Consider the following 17,634-nt stretch of genomic DNA (forward strand, 5'->3'; position numbering starts at 1 on the left):
TTGATTTGGAGAAAGTCTTAGACAAAGTCTCTGGAGAGGTTGTGACGTGGGCAATGAGAAAGTTTGGGTTCAAGAAGTGGCTGGTTGGAGTGGTTACGGCTATGTATGTGGGTGACTGCACCCATGTAAGAGTGACTGGAAATTTGAATGGTGGGTTTACTATGAATACTGGCATACATCAGGGGTAAGTCTTGAGCCTCTTATTGTTTATCCTGGTGCTTGAAGCCCTGATGACTTCAGAAATAAACTCCCATGAGAGATGTTGTATGACAGTGATTTGGTGTTGATTGCAGAGAATGAAAGGGAGGTGGAGGAAAGATTTAGGAAATGGAGTGATGATATGGGGCGCAAGGGCTTGAGACTAAATGCAGATAAAACAAAGGTGATGGAACCTAGGGTTGGTGGCGGTACTGTCAAAGAGGAGGGAGAGTGGCCATGTGCAGTTTGCCATAAGGGCATGGAAAGTAATTCCATCTTGTGCAGTGTTTGTGATAAATGAGTGCATAAAAGATGTAGCGCTATTTGAGGTAAAGTGCAAGATAATGCTGATTTTATGTATGCGGTATGTCAGTGAGACCATGTAGAGATTGTCACGCGAGAGAGGATTGATCTTGATGGTGTGTCTCTTCAGTATGAGAAGAGTTTTGTTATTCGGAAGACATGTTATGTGCTGGAAGCGGAGCTGGAGCTAGCTCTGTGGCTTACGTGAGGAGTGATTTAAAGAAGTTCAGGGAGCTGTTGCTTCTCTTGACACTGAGAGAGCTCTCCCTCCATGCTATGGAATCTTTGTATGCCACATTTGTTGGGAGTGTTATGCTATATGGTAGTGAGACCTGGGCAGTAAAGGAAGAGGATATTTGAAGGCTCAAATATACAGAAATGACAATGATTAGGTGGATGTGCAGTGCATCCCTGAATGCGAGGCCTGGGTGCTAGGTTTACACTGGAAAAGCTGAAAAGGATGGGACTGGAGTGTATTGGTCTTGTGATGAGTAGAGATACATTGAGATGGTTTGGGCATGTGGAGAGAATGGGGGATGACAACTGGGTGCAGAATGTGAGATGTGTGAATCTTGGGTTCTAGGGATGTGAGAGGCAGACTGAAAAAGACCTGGGAAGAGGTAATACAGTGTGATCTCAGGAATAATGGACTGAATAGGGATGCTGCCAGAGATCACACAGCATGGGTAGCAGCTATTAGGTGACCAAGGCTGACAGACAAGACATGTTGGAGCCTTTATAAATGAAACAAAATCAATATCATGTTTATAAACATCATCCTATTTTTCATCTTAAGAAAAAAAAAAAAAAGTCTGGAATGGATGGGGAAATGGGAAAAACCAAGACATACATTTCATTATCATCATTCTAACCTCTTTTTCACAACTATGAATGGGGTAAGGCTGGGTGCAGAAAAAATGGAAAGACTTGAAAATACAAGACTGCCAACACTGTAAAGGGAATGTATGATGGTCTCCACACAGCTACAGTACATATGTTTCTGTGTAAACTGCCATGATGATAAATGAACATAAAAAAACACAAGATCTAAAAATTTGCCTGTCCATGTTGTTTGACATTTGAACCCATAAATCCCTTGAAAATGACCAACAAAAAAAACAAGAACAATAAAAATTAAAAAAAATAAATTTAAAAGATGCCTGGGGCTATTGGCCCAAGGAACACTTGTGCTAAGTTTGGAGTGAACTGGTAAAAAAAAAAAAAAAATGGTGCCAAGTTGAAGAAGCGCTTGGAAAGAAAGAAACATCAAGGAAATACAGTAACTCTCCACACTTTGGTGCGGAGACCTAAATATACAGAAAACTAATAAGCAATATGTTTAGTGAAACTCGCCACACTCTTTCACTTACCATACAAATCTTTAGAATCCTAACTCCACCTCATAGGCATGGCCGATTGTACATTTTTTTTTTCCAGGGGGGGAGGGGGTATTCTTCTTTATAGATGTATTCAGACAGGGTTAATCCATCGACTGTACACAAACAAGAAAACTTCAACAACGTCAAGCGAAATGGTCCACACAACCATCTCTTTGTCAAGTATTATTTCTCACATAGGGTCACATTTTAACACCTATATTCTAGTCAGCTTACAAGGCTTTTTACAGCCTCTTTCAAATATTACACCTCATTGTACTCTCATGCAACTTATATCTTTTTAACCCTTTTGGGCACCTTAAGTTTTCTGCAAGTTTGTGTGATGTGATCAGAGAAAATGCCACAATGGCAGCCTGGACTCATACATAAAGGAAAACATTCCCATTGATTTTATTTGCCCAGAAATTGGTTATAATAGAATAAATTTATATTCCACCATTTTTTCTGATGCTTATACTAAATGTTAAGTTAATAAAAACACACAAAACTGATGAGTAAAAGTACAGTGAAATTACTGAAATGCAGTGAGAGTAGTTATCCCTTAACATCCGTGTTTTTAACCCTTTGAGATTTTTGGCCCTTCGCTGACTGTGTCTGTGCCAGATTCAGCCTGGCACACATAGAGTGCACCGTTGTGCAGCGATATTTGTACTTAATCAGCCACTGTACACTAACTTTTTATGGTAGACTAATGAATTTGGTACCATTTTAAGCTGAATAATTGCTCTTTATCGCAGTATAGTTGAAAAACATAAATACCGTAGCTAAATGGCCAATGCGATGAGTAGAAGTTAGCCGAAATGAAAAAATTGCACACTCTTCCGTAGAAAAATATTTGTAAAAGAAAAGTATTAGAGTTACATGAAATTTGATTGCACCATGTCAATCTACAGTAAATTACCTTTCCATTGATATTCAGGTTAGGGCAATTTACGTTAGTTTTCACAGAGAAAAGCGAAAGTTCTCGCTGTCACACAGGCAAATATCCATGCTGGTAATACTGATATTATTCATGGTAAAAGTGAATTTATTATGCATATCTGTCTGATGTACTTGTCAGTGTAAAATCAAATATTTGGAAAAGGATAAACAGGATGGTGTATGTAGAACAAGCCCAGACAGGATATGGAAAACATGCAAAAAAACAAATGTTGTTTCATATGACTCGAATTGGAGTCATCAGAATCTCAATGGTTGGATTTACTATCTATCTATCTATCTATCTATTGCCAGAAGCCTCAATCCCGTTTGGGGTGGCCACAAACAAAACGCCTCCACGTCGCCCTATCCCTCGCCATTTCACTGCCCTGCTCCCAACTCACACCCAACTCTCTCATACACCTCTCCACCCCATCCCTCCATCTCATCCTCAGCCTCCCCCTCCCTCTTCCCCCCTCCACCTCACTCACATACACTCTCTTCATCAGTCTTTCACCCTCCATCCTCTCCACATGGCCAAACCACCTCAGTGTGTTCCTCATAACGCTTCCTGTCACATCCACATCCACACCACAACACTCCTTTATATCCTCATTTGTCACCCTCTCTCTCCACGTGACTCCACAGGCTCCTCTTAAATAACTCATTTCCACTGCTCTCACTCTTGACTTGTGTCCTTCCAACAACGTCCAAGCTTCACTTCCATACGTTAGAGTTGGTATAACTGTCATGTAGTAACTTTTTCACTTCCATGCTCACTTCCCTGTTTCATATCACTGCTTTCAAAGAACCAGCAACCTTTCTTCCCTGCTGTACCCTTTCAAGCACTTCATCTTCCAAACCTCCATCCGTACTCATCACACTACCTAAGTACTTAGAAGTACTCACATTTTCCAATTCCTCACCATCCAACTTCGATGTACATTCATTGACTTTCACCTCTCACAAAGACCATCACTTTACTCATCCCTACATTCACCTTTAGATTCTGTTTCTTACACACTCTCCCATACTCATCCATCAAGCCTTGCAGCTCCCCTTTGACTTCACTCAACAACACAGTATCATCTGCAAACAACAGTACAGGGAGTTTCCAAACACTATCCTCTCTCACCAGGGCCACTCCAACATCCACTACCCTACCTTGTACCTCTTTTATTACCCCATCCATGTACAGATTGAACAACCATGGAGACATAACACATCCCTGATTCAACCCAACCTTCAAACTGAAAAATTCACTTAGTTCACCATCCACACGCACTGCAGCCTTAGCACCATCATACATACTCTTCACAGCATTCAACAACTTCCCATCTACTCCATATATTCTTAATACTTTCCACAATCCTTGTCTATCCACCCTGTCATATGCTTTCTCCAAATCCATGAAAGCTGCATACAACTTCTTTCCCTTCTCTAGAAACTTTTCCACTAAAAATCTAAGAATGAATATCTCATCTACACAACCTCTTTCCTTCCTAAAGCCTCCCTGTTCTTCTCCAACTAATTCCTCTGCTCTTTCTCTAACTCTGTCAACAAGTATCCTACCATACACTTTTCCTATTATACTAAGAAGACAAATGCCCCTAGGATTACCACACACTTCTTTTTCCCCTTTCCCTTTGTACAAGAGAATAATTATACCTGACTTCCAATCCTCCGGGACTCTACCTTCCTCCCTGGCCAATCTACACATCTTCCACATCCATTCTACTACAATCTCTCCCCCATGCTTCAGCATTTCACCACACACTTCATCAATACCTGGGGATTTCCCCAATTTAACTTTCTTCACTGCTTCCACAACCTCTATCCTACTGATTTCTTCCTGTCTTCTCACCTTCCTCCTTCTCCCAGCCATTCCCCAGCCACTTATACTCACATTACTTCCATCCTCTATGTTCAACAATTCCTTAAAGTGTTCTCTCCATCTGCTCACTTTTTCTCCCTTCTCCACTAGTAATCTACCATTTTTATCTTTCACTCCCCTGCTAACCTCACTTCCACCCTGTCTTACTCTCTTCACCTCTTTCCAAAACATTTCCTTACAGTCCCTCCACTTTACATTCAAATTCCTTCCAAATTCCTCATCCACTCTCTTCTTACTCTCTCTTACTAATCTTTACACATCTCTCTTTCTTTCAACATATAACTCTCTCTTCCGCCTCTCAACTTCTTCCACGCCCCTATTTCTCACCCAATCACGTCTTCGGAATCTGAAAGGGTTAACATACACGATTTTAAATATCCGCAGGTGGATACAGTACCGGGGCTGGATTTATTAGAGCATTTTATCTCGTTGAACTCTGCCGGCACTGTTCACTGGAAATGTAACATTATCCCATGCACAGTTCATGGCTGTTTTAGTGATGGCATTATCCAGTGAATCAAATATAACACTCTTCCTTTTGGCCACTTCATTTATTTATGCCATTAATTCATTGGGGGAAAAGTTAGGATAGGCTGGAAGTATTTCTTTTCTTCCATGTACCCTCGATGAGCTGGTCTAAACTGGTTTGCTGCCCTCCCCCCCCCCTCTCTCTCTCTCGTACCCCTTGATGAGCTGGTCTAAATTACTGTGATGAGGTAACGTGGCTGTAACCCTATTTTTTATTGAAAAAATCTTGTCGTTTGGTGGAAATTTCCACCTCCCTGGGCTATTTCTTGCATCAGGAAGTTAATAACACACCTTGTATTCTCCCAAATCATTCTCTGTGCATGGAGTGCCTACAGACATGCAGTTTGTTGCAAACAATAGTAGAAAGATTGATGTTTGTCTGACAAAAATTTTAGCTCTCAAGATTGACCATAAGTGGGTTAAAACACGAGTTGAAAACACAAATTTTTTTTCCTGTTTCTCCACAATGAGCATAGTCAGTATGTTGTCATCACGCCCGCTGCAGCCAACGGGTTAAAGGGGGTGTTTTAAGGGGGGCAGCAGATATCCGCAGATTTTTAATATATGCGGGTGTCTCTCTTACCTAGCCCCCATGGATGTTAAGGGAGCACTGTAATGTGTTTCTACCCTGAAAATAATTTCCCAACATCCTTCCGCAATATTTTAATTGATCCATGCAAGAGCTAAGTATATGTCTATATGCAGAATTTTATGAGCTTTCATGTGATATCTTCAGAATTTTGGTACAAACAATAATTTTTTAGCAAATAGCCAAAGATTGTGCATGTGCACCCCTCCCCCCACCACTGAAAGCCAAGAGAAAGCTGAGTATTTGAGTGCTGGCCTTCAAGTAGACACCCTCCCCTATGATGCAGCAAAGATTTATGCACTTCATGCTAAAAATTTCTGGTGAATATTTTTGCCCAAAATTGCTTAATCGGCATCGCTTCACACCAACGCTGATAAGAGAGTCATAGTATGTCATCAGTTACTCTTCACCCTACCACCATTTTGACTCATTTTGCGTCACTGAACAACGGGGTTAATTATTATTTCATGCAACTTATATATTTTTAATATCTATACAGACTGGATGAATAACACAAAAATATATGCATGCATCTCACACATACAGTAAATAAACCTGTACAGAAGTGGTGCGAGGAAGTCTTCTTTGACAATGAGAATGATGTGTTGAATGGTCTTGGATATTTCAAAATGCTGCCTTACTGATTTATTTTGCATTTGATACATTAACAGTCTAAGTTATTACATGGCTTTAATATATGCACAGTCTGCAACAAAAATAGACGAGAGACTACTAAAGTGCAGTATGCAGAACAAACCACTGGGAAAATGTATTACAAAATCTCCAAAGCCATACTTATGGCTCAATGAACTTCATGGAACCACAAGTTAGTATTAAAGTTGTGGAATTGCCCAACATACTGAGTAAAGTATTAATGTATCTTCTAGTACAGATGAGCTGGCACTGTACAGTGTTCAGGGCTACCATTCTGTATATTTCACCTCCACATGAGATCATGGCAACTTTACTCAACTTCTCTACAACCATCATAAACATGGGAAACTAACTGAAGATGATGATGATGATGATAATGCACAGTACATACCCTGAGAGGTGAGAGGTGTCTTGTGCTGGGGCTCAGGTGCTGGCAGTGGTTCCAGGGCCAGCTCCAGAAACTCAAGAATGTTTGGGCTGATGGTGGTCTCTCTCTTGATGCTCTGCAGTGTGAGCCATGTAAACAGAGATGCCCGCTTGGTACCGCTACTGCCCATGCTGCCACCCTTGCGTGAGCCTGGACCAGAGCTGTTGCCCGGACCACTCCCACAGGTGGCAGTACCCCCAGGTGGAGACCACCCAGTGCTCTCACCCATTCCACCAAGGCCCCCACCACCACCACTACCAACAGGGGTCTCCTCATGAATGTTGTGAGATTCATAGTGCACCTGCAATACATCAATAGACAGACAGATCCTTCTGACCACAAAAATAATACTCTGTGCAATATATGTAACATAAATAGTTATCACACACACACACACACACACACACACACACACACACAGGGAATCATTGGAAGTAGACGTCCGTCACCGGCGCTCCATACCAGACCAACATGGCCAGTGGCATTACCTAAATTAGTGTCTTTGAATGAGTCAAGCTCTGTACCAGGTTAGACTAAATGATTTTTCATTATTAAAAGGAAAAGAAATAAAAAGTTTAAATAAGACTGGTTCAAACAGAACAAAGAACCACGATACGTTGAGTCAGCTGGGTTTGTTTAGACTACAGCAACACGGGGAAGTGTACATACTCTGTAAGTACATACTCTAATCATTTAGTATTACAAAATGGATACATACTTCAGTAAAACAAATTTGGAAAAGAAAAGGGATAAAAGTAAAAAGCAAAATGATGATTTCTACCAAGAACTGGTTGAAGTGGAGACTCACAATAGACTGGTTGAACGTGTACACAAACTAGAAATGGCTTTCAAAAATGAAATTGATGAAACAAGAAGCAAATGCACTTGCAAAAGGAAGAGATAGAAAAACTAGGAAGGGAGGCCAATAAGAAAGACACAACCATCAGTGAATAACAGTGGAACTGAGTACGCTTAGGAAGAAAGTGAGTGAAATGGCAAGTACAGTAGTCAATCACGAGAGTGTTATGGAAGAGTTAAAAAATAACACAGAGACAATTAGACAAGCAAGCAGTCTTATGAACCAGAGCAGTGATATTGAGGAGAAGATAACACAGGTGAATGAAGCTGTGCAAAGCTACAAAAATGATGTAGAAACCACGTATGCAGAAATGGTGAAAGTAAAGAAAGACTTAGAAACAAGGGTGGAGGAAAAAAGCATTAAAAAGGAAGTGAAAAGAATAATCCAAAACAATCCAAAGTTAGTCAGAGATTCAGTAGAAATAAATAAATCAATAGTAATCACTGGTATAGAAGAGGAAGAAGTTAAAAACAAGATCACTAGAGACAAAAAGGAGATGGCAAATGTAATGAGCTTACTGAAAGAAGTATCAGAGGAAATCTGTAGTAAAGACATAGAGGAACACAAAAGTTTAGGGAAATACGAGAAAAGCAAGACAAGACCTCTAAAGGTGACTTTCCAGAGTGTAAACACTGTGGAAGAGATACTAAAAAATGCAAAGAATCTTATGGAAAAAGAGGAGTTCAAAAATGTATGGATAAAAAGATGCCTAACACAAGAGGACCTGGAATTACTGAAAGAGAAAAGGGAGGAAGAAAAAAAAAAAAAAAAAAAAAGAGGGAAGATCAGAAGAGGAGAAGAAGAAATTTTTTTACAAAGTAATAGGATTGCAGGTACGAAAGTGGTACACAAACAGGATGGAAGAAAAAGGAGGAAGGTAATAGAACCATGTCATGACAAGTATATAAACAAGATGATAAAGTTGATGTACTCAAATGTGGATGGAATGGTATCTAAATTACTAGAGATGAATGATTATGTCAGACAAAATGAACCACAAATAATATGCCTAACTGAGACAAAATTAACACCAAGGATATCCAATGACATACTAAACTTAGAGGAATACAATATATGGAGAAGAGACAGAAATTTTAAAAAAGGAGGAGGAATTATAATATTAACTATGAAAAACCTAAAGGTCAAGGAAATAAACCTAGATATACCATCACAAGAAGAACTGATTGCAGTAGAGATCGACACATCTGAAGGTAAAGTAATTGTAGCCAATTTGTACATGCCACCCAGATCAAACACATGGGAAAGAGACGAATATGAGGACCTGGCAGAGAGTACAATTCAGAGTATAAGATCATTGCTACATAAAATGGAAGAGAAATCGGAAAGAATTATACTAACTGGGGACTTCAATACAAATATAAATTGGAATACTCTAGATATAAACAGCCAAGAAAGCTGTTGGGACCAAAAGCTCCTGGATCTCGTACAAGAGTTTTTCTTAACGCAACATGTGAGGGAAACCAACAGAAAAAGAGGACTTGATGTACCTTCAGTGCTAGATCTAATATTTAATAGGCAAGAAAATGACACTGACAGTTTAATATATCACCCTCCACTCGGCAAAAGCGATCATGCAGTACTAAATTATAACTTCAGGATAGCATATGACATAGTAAACAGCAATGAGAGTTACAAAAAGAGCCTAAACTATAGAATGGGAAATTATCAAGACCTAAAGAAGTATTTCTTAGAAGTTGATTGGGAAAATGAGCTTAGAGGACACGTTTTAAATGCTGTATATAAAAATTTTTGTGAATTTTATGAAATAGGAGTCCAGAAGTACATCCCACAGCACAAAGAAGCAGATAAGAAAATACAGAAATGGTTCAATACAGAATGTAAAAAATCAAAAGAAAGAAGAGATTTGTTGTGGAATAGATACAGAAGACATAATAGTGAAAGGGCGTATAATAATTACAAACAGGCAAGAAACGACTATACAAGAATAAGGAGGGAAGCCCAAAAACAGTTTGAGGAGGATATAATAAATAAAAGTAGTGATCAACCAAAGCTGTTTTACACCTATATCAGAAGCAAAACCAAAGTAAAAGATATAATACAATCCATTACGGACGAGGGAATCACTTATACACAAGAGAAAGATACAGTATTTGTGAAGCACTAAATGAGAATTTCCAATTAGTTTTTACAGAAGAAAAAATTTTTGAGAGGGACTATGTGGAACACGCATGTCCACACATACTACCAGATATACAAATAGCAGAAAAAGTAATACAGGAGGAGTTAAGTAGATTAGACAGAGGAAAAGCAAGTGGTCCTGATGAAATTTCATGTTGGGTATTACGAGAATGTGCAAAGGAGTTGAGTAAACCATTATTTTTAATTTTCAAGAAATCCTTGAGTCAAGGGAAACTTCCTGATACGTATTTGGAAAAAAGCAAATATAGTCCCCTTATTCAAGAAAGGAAATAGACAAAATCCTCTCAACTACCGACCAGTATCACTGACCAGTGTTGTAAGCAAGGTATTAGAAAAACTTATAAGCAAAACTTGGGTAAATCATCTAGAAGAACACATTATGATAACAGAAAGACAGTTTGGTTTCAGAAAAGGAAAATCATGTGTTACTAATCTGTTGAGCTACTATGACAGAGTAACAAACACAATACAGGAAAGGGAAGGATGGGTGGACAGTATCTATTTAGATTTCAAGAAAGCTTTTGACACAGTACCACACCAAAGACTTTTATGGAAACTGTACCATCAAGGAGGAATTCGAGGCAAACTGTTTTGTTGGATGCAAGACTTTCTCATAAAAAGAGAAATGAGGACAGTACTAAGAGGAAACTACTCATCATGGAAAGAAGTGACTAGTGGAGTACCACAGGGTTCGGTGCTGGGACCAATCATGTTTTTAGTGTACATAAATGATATAAACAGTAACACTGGAAATGAGCTATCTGAATATGTTTGCAGATAATGCAAAAATACAAAGGAGAATTACTAGCACAGACTCTTGTAAAGAGCTACAAGAAGAATTAAATAAACTTCATGAATGGAGTAGTACATGGCAAATGGAATTCAATGTGGACAAGTGTCATGTAATTAAGTTTGGTAAAAGTGGAAAAAGACCTGACTGGGATTATAAGTTAGGAAATAAAACCCTATACACATCAGAAAGAGAGAAAGACCTAGGTATGATTATCAATAACAGACTATCTCCGGCTGACCACATCAGCGAGAAGGTACGGAACATGTATACTGTACACTGCTTGCAAATATGAGAATAGCATTCACATACATAAATGAAGACATGCTAAGAAGGATAATAACATCATTCATTAGACCAACCCTGGAATATGCATCAACAGTCTGGAGTCCTCATCTCAAAAAGCATATAGACAAGATTGAAAAAGTTCAAAGGGCCACTACAAGATGGATACCAAGCTTAAGGGACCTAAGCTACGAATCTACCAACACTACAGGAGAGAAGGAAAAGAGGTGACATGATAATGCTATATAAGTGCATATCAGGAAAGGAGAAAATAGACATAAATGATTACTTAACATATGGAGAAGCATCAGCAAAGACGACACTGCAAAAAACTGCATAAGAAGAGAGGTGATAAAGACGTAAGGAAATTCAGTTTCCCAAACACAGCAATTGATCAATGGAATGCACTACCGAATGAAATGGTGTGTGCCAAAACAATTCACAAATTTAAGGATATGTACGATAAATATGGTTTAAGACACGGGACAGTACGAGCTTGACTCATTCCTATAAAGATACAATTAGGTAAGAACACACACACACACACACACACACACACACACACACACACACACACACACAGGTCACCAACAAAGATGGAGCTGTTTGTGGATCGTGGGGAAATAATTGCCGAATTAGCAGCCAAAAGGAGACCAGCCTACTGTGATTATGTGAATGAATATGTGAGTGTGGTCCTGTCTGATATTGGTGGGAAATAAAAAAAATGCAATTTTGATCAAACAAAAGTACAAAACACAGTGGAAGTGTAAAGTTTTCATAGGTTGCATCATGGCGGAAGGAGACAGTGCATTGTTCACATCTGGTGGCAGTGAATTTGTGGGCTTCTCCGATGAGGATAAGGTAAGGGAAGTACTAAACTGAACCAAACAAGGGTAGCAGGAGTGGAGAAAATGGCAGAGAGAAATGTCCAGGGGTTTAAAAAATGCATGGACAATAATTAGACAGTTGCAGGAACAGAGCTTAGAACAGGAGAAAGTGATTAAGATAATCCAGACCAAGTTGGAAAGCATCTACATATGCAGTGCTGAACAAGAAAGGCAAGTTACAAAATTAAAAGTGAGTAACGAATCTGCATTAAATGAAATAAAAGAGCTCAAGGGGAAAATATGAGGTTGGAAGAAGAATTAGACAGGATGAAAAGTAAACTACATGAGCATGAATCAAAATCAAGGATGATATATAAGATGAACACACTAAGGAAATCATGGAACAACACAAGGGGTGGAAGTAAATTCAAGATGAAGGAAGTATAAATTTGAAAGGGATTACTGAACAACAAAGCAAGGACAAAGTGGAGAAGGATATGGTCAGAGTACTAAAAAGTAGAGACTCTTTAGTCAGGGATGTAGCAGACAAGAAAAAATGTGTGATAATTTCAGGAGTAAGAGAAAAATGTATGACAGTATGATCAGAAAGGGAAAGAGAAGAACTGAGTAAGGCTAAAGAGACAGTATCAGAAGTTATGGAGGGTAACAACGAAGCTCAACATGAGACTGAAAAAGTGCTTAGGCTACGAAAGTACGAAGAAGGAAGGGTGAGGCCACTTAACCCCTCCCATCCGGGTGACGTGTATACATATCTTTCCGGGGCCGTCCAGGGGTCACGTATACATCATCTAGTGTTTTGTGGTATTATTGTTAATGTATTATTATTATTATGATTATGGCATTATATTATAAGATATTATACTATAATATTATATTATAGTTTTAGCTGAGAAATTATGCTTTAAATAAAGGTGATTTTTAAGAAAAACACCTTCTGGTGGTTTGGGTGGTGAAAACAACCCCCAGATATGATGGGTTAAAGTCCATGGTAATGGTAAATGAAATCATCAACCCAACATGGAAATTATTAGGCAAAAAGGAGTTCAGGAATGTTTGGATATGGAAAGATGCAAAGGCGGAGGAAAGAGCTAAAATAAAGGAGTTAGTAAAAGAAGCAAAGGCAAAAAACAAACACAGAATGGAGGAAGGGAAGACAGTGTTCTACTGGAGAGTTATGGATCAGAAATTGAGGAACTGGTACCAACGGAGAGAAGGAGAGAAGAGGAAATATAGAACAATGACAAAAGTTGGAAAGCGGCATATACTAACACTGATGGTTTAATATCGGCAGAGTTGGAAATCAACGATTACTTGAGGGTACATGAACCAGGTACTATGTGCTTTGCAGAGACCAAGTTAAGAAAGGATATTGATATTCATATGGGGGGATGGTAAATACAAACTGTGGAGATGAGAAAGAAAAAGAAAAAATGGGAGGAGGAGTGATGATAGCTGTGAAGAACAACATCAATGAAGTATAACATCAATGTGGATAATATGAAACTGGGAGAGGGTAGGGCTGAAACTGAAGAGAATGGCAAGAGAGACATGGCAGTATTACAGTATATGTAACCACTAAGACAATGGCAGGAATGATGATGAATACCACGAGATGTTGTCAGACATGGTTTGATATCTACAGAAAGTGCTTGAGTAAAGCAACAGCATAATTCTGATGGGTGATTTCAATTGTAAAGAGGTGAACTGGGAAGAATGGGACTCAGAGGGCAGTGAAGAATCATGGGGAACTATACTATTAAATATTGCAATAAATGATGCAATGACCAAGTGGGTCAAAGAAGAGACAAGATTCAGAGGTGACGACATGCCAGCAAGACTAGATTTATTGCAAACCAAAGAACCTAACATAACTGAATCCTTGAAGTATCTGTGTCCTATAGGAAAAAGTGATCATGTCATCCTTGAGTTCCAGATGATAAAAGGGAACATAGTGCAAAGAGATGAGCTACATAGGCAGAGAAGATACAACTTTGTGAAAGCAAATGTTACAGGATTGAGGAAATTTTTCGAAAATGCAGATGGGAGAAAATTAAAAGAAGCAAGAGAGATGCAGAGGTAGCGGGATATTTTTCCAGACCTCTATAATTAGTGGAAAAATATATTCCAAGAATAAGTGGGAAAGAAAACAGGAAGAAGGATTGGTTTAACAAAAGGAGTATGATAGAAAAAAAGAGGGGGACATGGCATAGAACAACTAGAGAAAAAAAGAGGTAATAATGGAACAAAGGAAGAATATAGAAGAACTAGAAATGAATATACAAAAATTTGTAAAGAGAAAGAAAGGAACTTTGAAAAAGATGTAACTGACAAATGTAAGGAAGAACCCCAATTGTTTTATAGATCTGTTAATTGCAAATTGAAACAAAAGGAAGGAATCACCAAACTGAAAGTAGGAGAGGTCTATAAAGACATGGCAATGCATGCTGAATTAATGAACAAATGTTTCCAATCAGTTTTCACTAAAGAAAGGGATTTTGTGGAGGGGAAGGGAGTGAATAGAAATGCAATGATAAAAGATGTAAAAGAAGAAGTGCAGAAAATGTATAAATTACTGGAAACTCAAGATGTAAGGAAAGCCCCAGGACTGGATGGAATCTCTAACTAGGTACTGAAGGAATGTAGAGAATAACTGGCGGATAAGATTCATGGTATAAATTGTCCGTTCTCTGGAAGAAGGGAAAGTGCCATGGGAATGGAAGAGGGCCAATGTGGTACCAATTTATAAGAAAGGAAACAAGGAAGAACCCCTGAATTATAGACCAGTGTCCCTGACCAGCATGGTCGCACAACTGTGCGAGAGAATCCTGAAAGACAGATGGATAAATTATCTGGAGGAGATGAACATTCTGGCTGAAAGTTAGTTTGGATTCAGAAGTGGAAGGTCATGTGTTTCCAACTCGTTGAGTTTTTACTCAAGAGCGATTGACGTGCTACAGGAGAGAGACAGTTGGGTGGACTGTGTGTATTTAGATTTGGAAAAAGCCTTTGACAAGGTACCCCATAAGCGACTAATGTGGAAACTGAAGCACATAGGAGGACTGAAGGGAGACCTCCTGGAATGGATGACAGACTTCTTGAGAGGCAGACAAATGAGAACAGTAATAAAAGACAGGATGTCTGGATGGAAGGAAGTGACAAGTGGAGTCCCACAGGGCTCGGTGTCAGCACCAGTAATGTATCCAATTTATGGAAACGATATGGTAGATGGAATGAACAGTTACGCGTCTGTTTGCTCGTGATGCAAAGATCTTGAGGACAGTAGAAGTTGAGGAAGACTGTAAAATGCTGCAGGAAGACCTGGATAGGATTCATGATTGGAGCCCGATGTGGGAAATGAAATTCAACGCAAAAATGTAAAAAATACTGGAAATGGATAAAAGTACCAAAAGGCCATCACTGAATTATCTGATGGGTAATGAGCCAATCACAAAAGTGAAAGAAGAGAAAAATTTGGGAGTGCTGGTCCAGGATAGTTTGCAATTTATAAAACACATGAACAAAACAGTTAGAGAGATGTATAATCTCTTTACTAACATAAGAGTGGCATTTCATTACATGGATGAGGAGGAGATGAAAAAATTGAAAGTGGCCATGATCCACCCCAGGCTGGAATATGCATAGTGTGGTGTCCACACAAAATGAAAGATATAAACAAGATCGAGAGAATACAAAGAACAGCAACCTAGATGGCCCGCAGCCTGGCAGATCTGTCATAGAGAGAGAGGCTGGAAAAGCTCGATCTGCCTTCCTTAGAAGAAAGGACAGAGAGGGGTGACATGATTGCTGTGTTCAGGGCCATGATGGGAGTAGATAAAATTAATAGAAAAGATCTGTTTGTATGGAATGGAAGAGTAACATGAGAACATGGACTGAAACTGAAAAAGACAAGTTGCTTGAAGGATATCAAGGAATATAGTTTTCCATTTAGCTGCACAGACCTGTGGAATAACCTGGACAAAGAGATCATCCAGTCTAAAAATTTAAACAAGTTCAATGAAAATCTGACTTACTGAGAAAAAGAGACAGGACCCCACGAGCATAGCTCATTTTGTGTATATCACAACTAAGTAAATACACACACAAAGCCTGATTAGCATAGCTGCTATGGTCTCAAAATAAAACCCTGTAACATGTCACTCATGCAGTTTTTATTAAATTCTTCTTGCTGGGATAAACCCAGTGGAATGCAGACTGAAGCTGTCCTCCTCCTACAGTCCATCATCCTCCTTTTAGGGGATAGGAAAGGAGATGAGCAACATTTGTAAACCAGGCAACAGGGTCACCTGGTTGTATCAACATCTTCACATGAAGGCATTCCTCTCCAGCACCAATTTAATTTTTGCTGCTATTTTAGCATTTTGAATGTGGGAACACCTCTGGTGTTGAATGGGTTACTGAAGACTACATCTAGCCAACCACTCATGTCCTACAAGCATCCCCTAAGATGAATAAGCCCTACGGGCTGGATATACAATAAATATGTCAGTGGATGCAGGGGGCAAAATACCAAAATCAGTGAGTGGTCAAAGTATGCAAAAGTTAGGGGGCACATATAAGAAATAATTTCCTCCTACTGCCAGCTACAGTACATCTGAAGAATAATTCTTTAAAATTAAAATCTACATACAAGGTTTATTCAGAAAGTATCCAACCTTAGGCTCTAAAAAAATAAATAGCTAACCTGTTGAGCTAGGACATTAATCCCCCTCAAAGAAAGCCCCTTCTGACCTGACACACATAGCCTGGCATTTTTTTCGCTGCCTGAAACATTTTTCAAAGTTGGTTTTTGGTATCTCCTGCAGGTGCTTCATTGCATTCTTCATGATCTCTTCTCTCATCTCAAATCTGGAACCCTTCAGCAGAGTTTTGAGCTTGGGGAAAAACCAAAAGTTGCACAGAATCACGTCTGGTGAATAATGAGCCTGCCGGACCTGCAGGATGTTGTGCTTGGCCAAAAAATCCTTGAATCAGTTGAGAAGAATGAGCAGAGGCATTGTCACGATGCTGCTTCCAACTTACTGTTTCCCAAAGGTCTGGCCTCTTCTGCCAAATTGCATCATGAAGACGACGGATAAGATTGTGGCAGGAATGTTTGCTGACAGTCTAACCTGGTGCGTATCTGTGATGCACAACACCACGGTAGTTCAAAAAAACTGTCAACATGCGAGTGCATTTCACCTTATTGTGGACCTGTCTCGCTTTTTCGGGCCCTGCATGCTTCCACTGGGACGACTGTGCTTTGGTTCTCTGGATCATACCCACACACCCAAGTTTAAGTCCTATCTCCAGTGATAACAGTCTTCAGAAAGTCTGGATAGTACATTGCACACTCCAACAAGTCTTGAACAATGTTCATCTGAGAGAAGAGATCATGATGAATGTGACAAAGTACCTGCAGGAGATACCCAAAACTGGCTTCAAAAAATGTTTCAGGCAGAGGAAAGAATGCTGGGCTATGTGTGTAAAGTCAGAAAGGGCCTACTTTGTGTGGGACTAGTGTCCTAGCTCAACAGGTTAGCTATTTATTTTTTTAAGAGCCTAAGGTTGGATACTTTCTGAACAGGCCTCGTACTCTAATAAACATTCAATGCAATTGTTTCTCTCCGTTTGTACCAATTTTTATAGACTCAACTGAGCCCTACATTATTCTTTCATATTCTTGAAATCTGATAATTTATTGCCCGTCCCTGCCCTGCAGGGGCTCCTGGACGGGAAATGTTTTCACTTGGTTTGTCTGTCTGT

At 39.3% G+C, this 17,634-nt stretch overlaps 1 protein-coding gene across 1 annotated transcript in view; it reads right to left on the minus strand.

Moving 5' to 3' along the window:
- The window catches only part of tweek (transmembrane protein KIAA1109 homolog tweek), an 839,779-nt gene that overhangs the window by 331,688 nt on the left and 490,457 nt on the right, over nucleotides 1-17,634 (minus strand). The window contains 1 exon segment of the mRNA XM_080283669.1: nucleotides 6,873-7,209. Coding sequence (XP_080139795.1) covers nucleotides 6,873-7,209 — 337 coding nt within the window.

The sequence above is a fragment of the Coenobita brevimanus genome, chromosome 98 (genome assembly GCF_032717465.1).
Source record: "Coenobita brevimanus isolate Jiangsu-jjx chromosome 98, ASM3271746v2, whole genome shotgun sequence".
Classification (NCBI taxonomy): domain Eukaryota; kingdom Metazoa; phylum Arthropoda; class Malacostraca; order Decapoda; family Coenobitidae; genus Coenobita; species Coenobita brevimanus.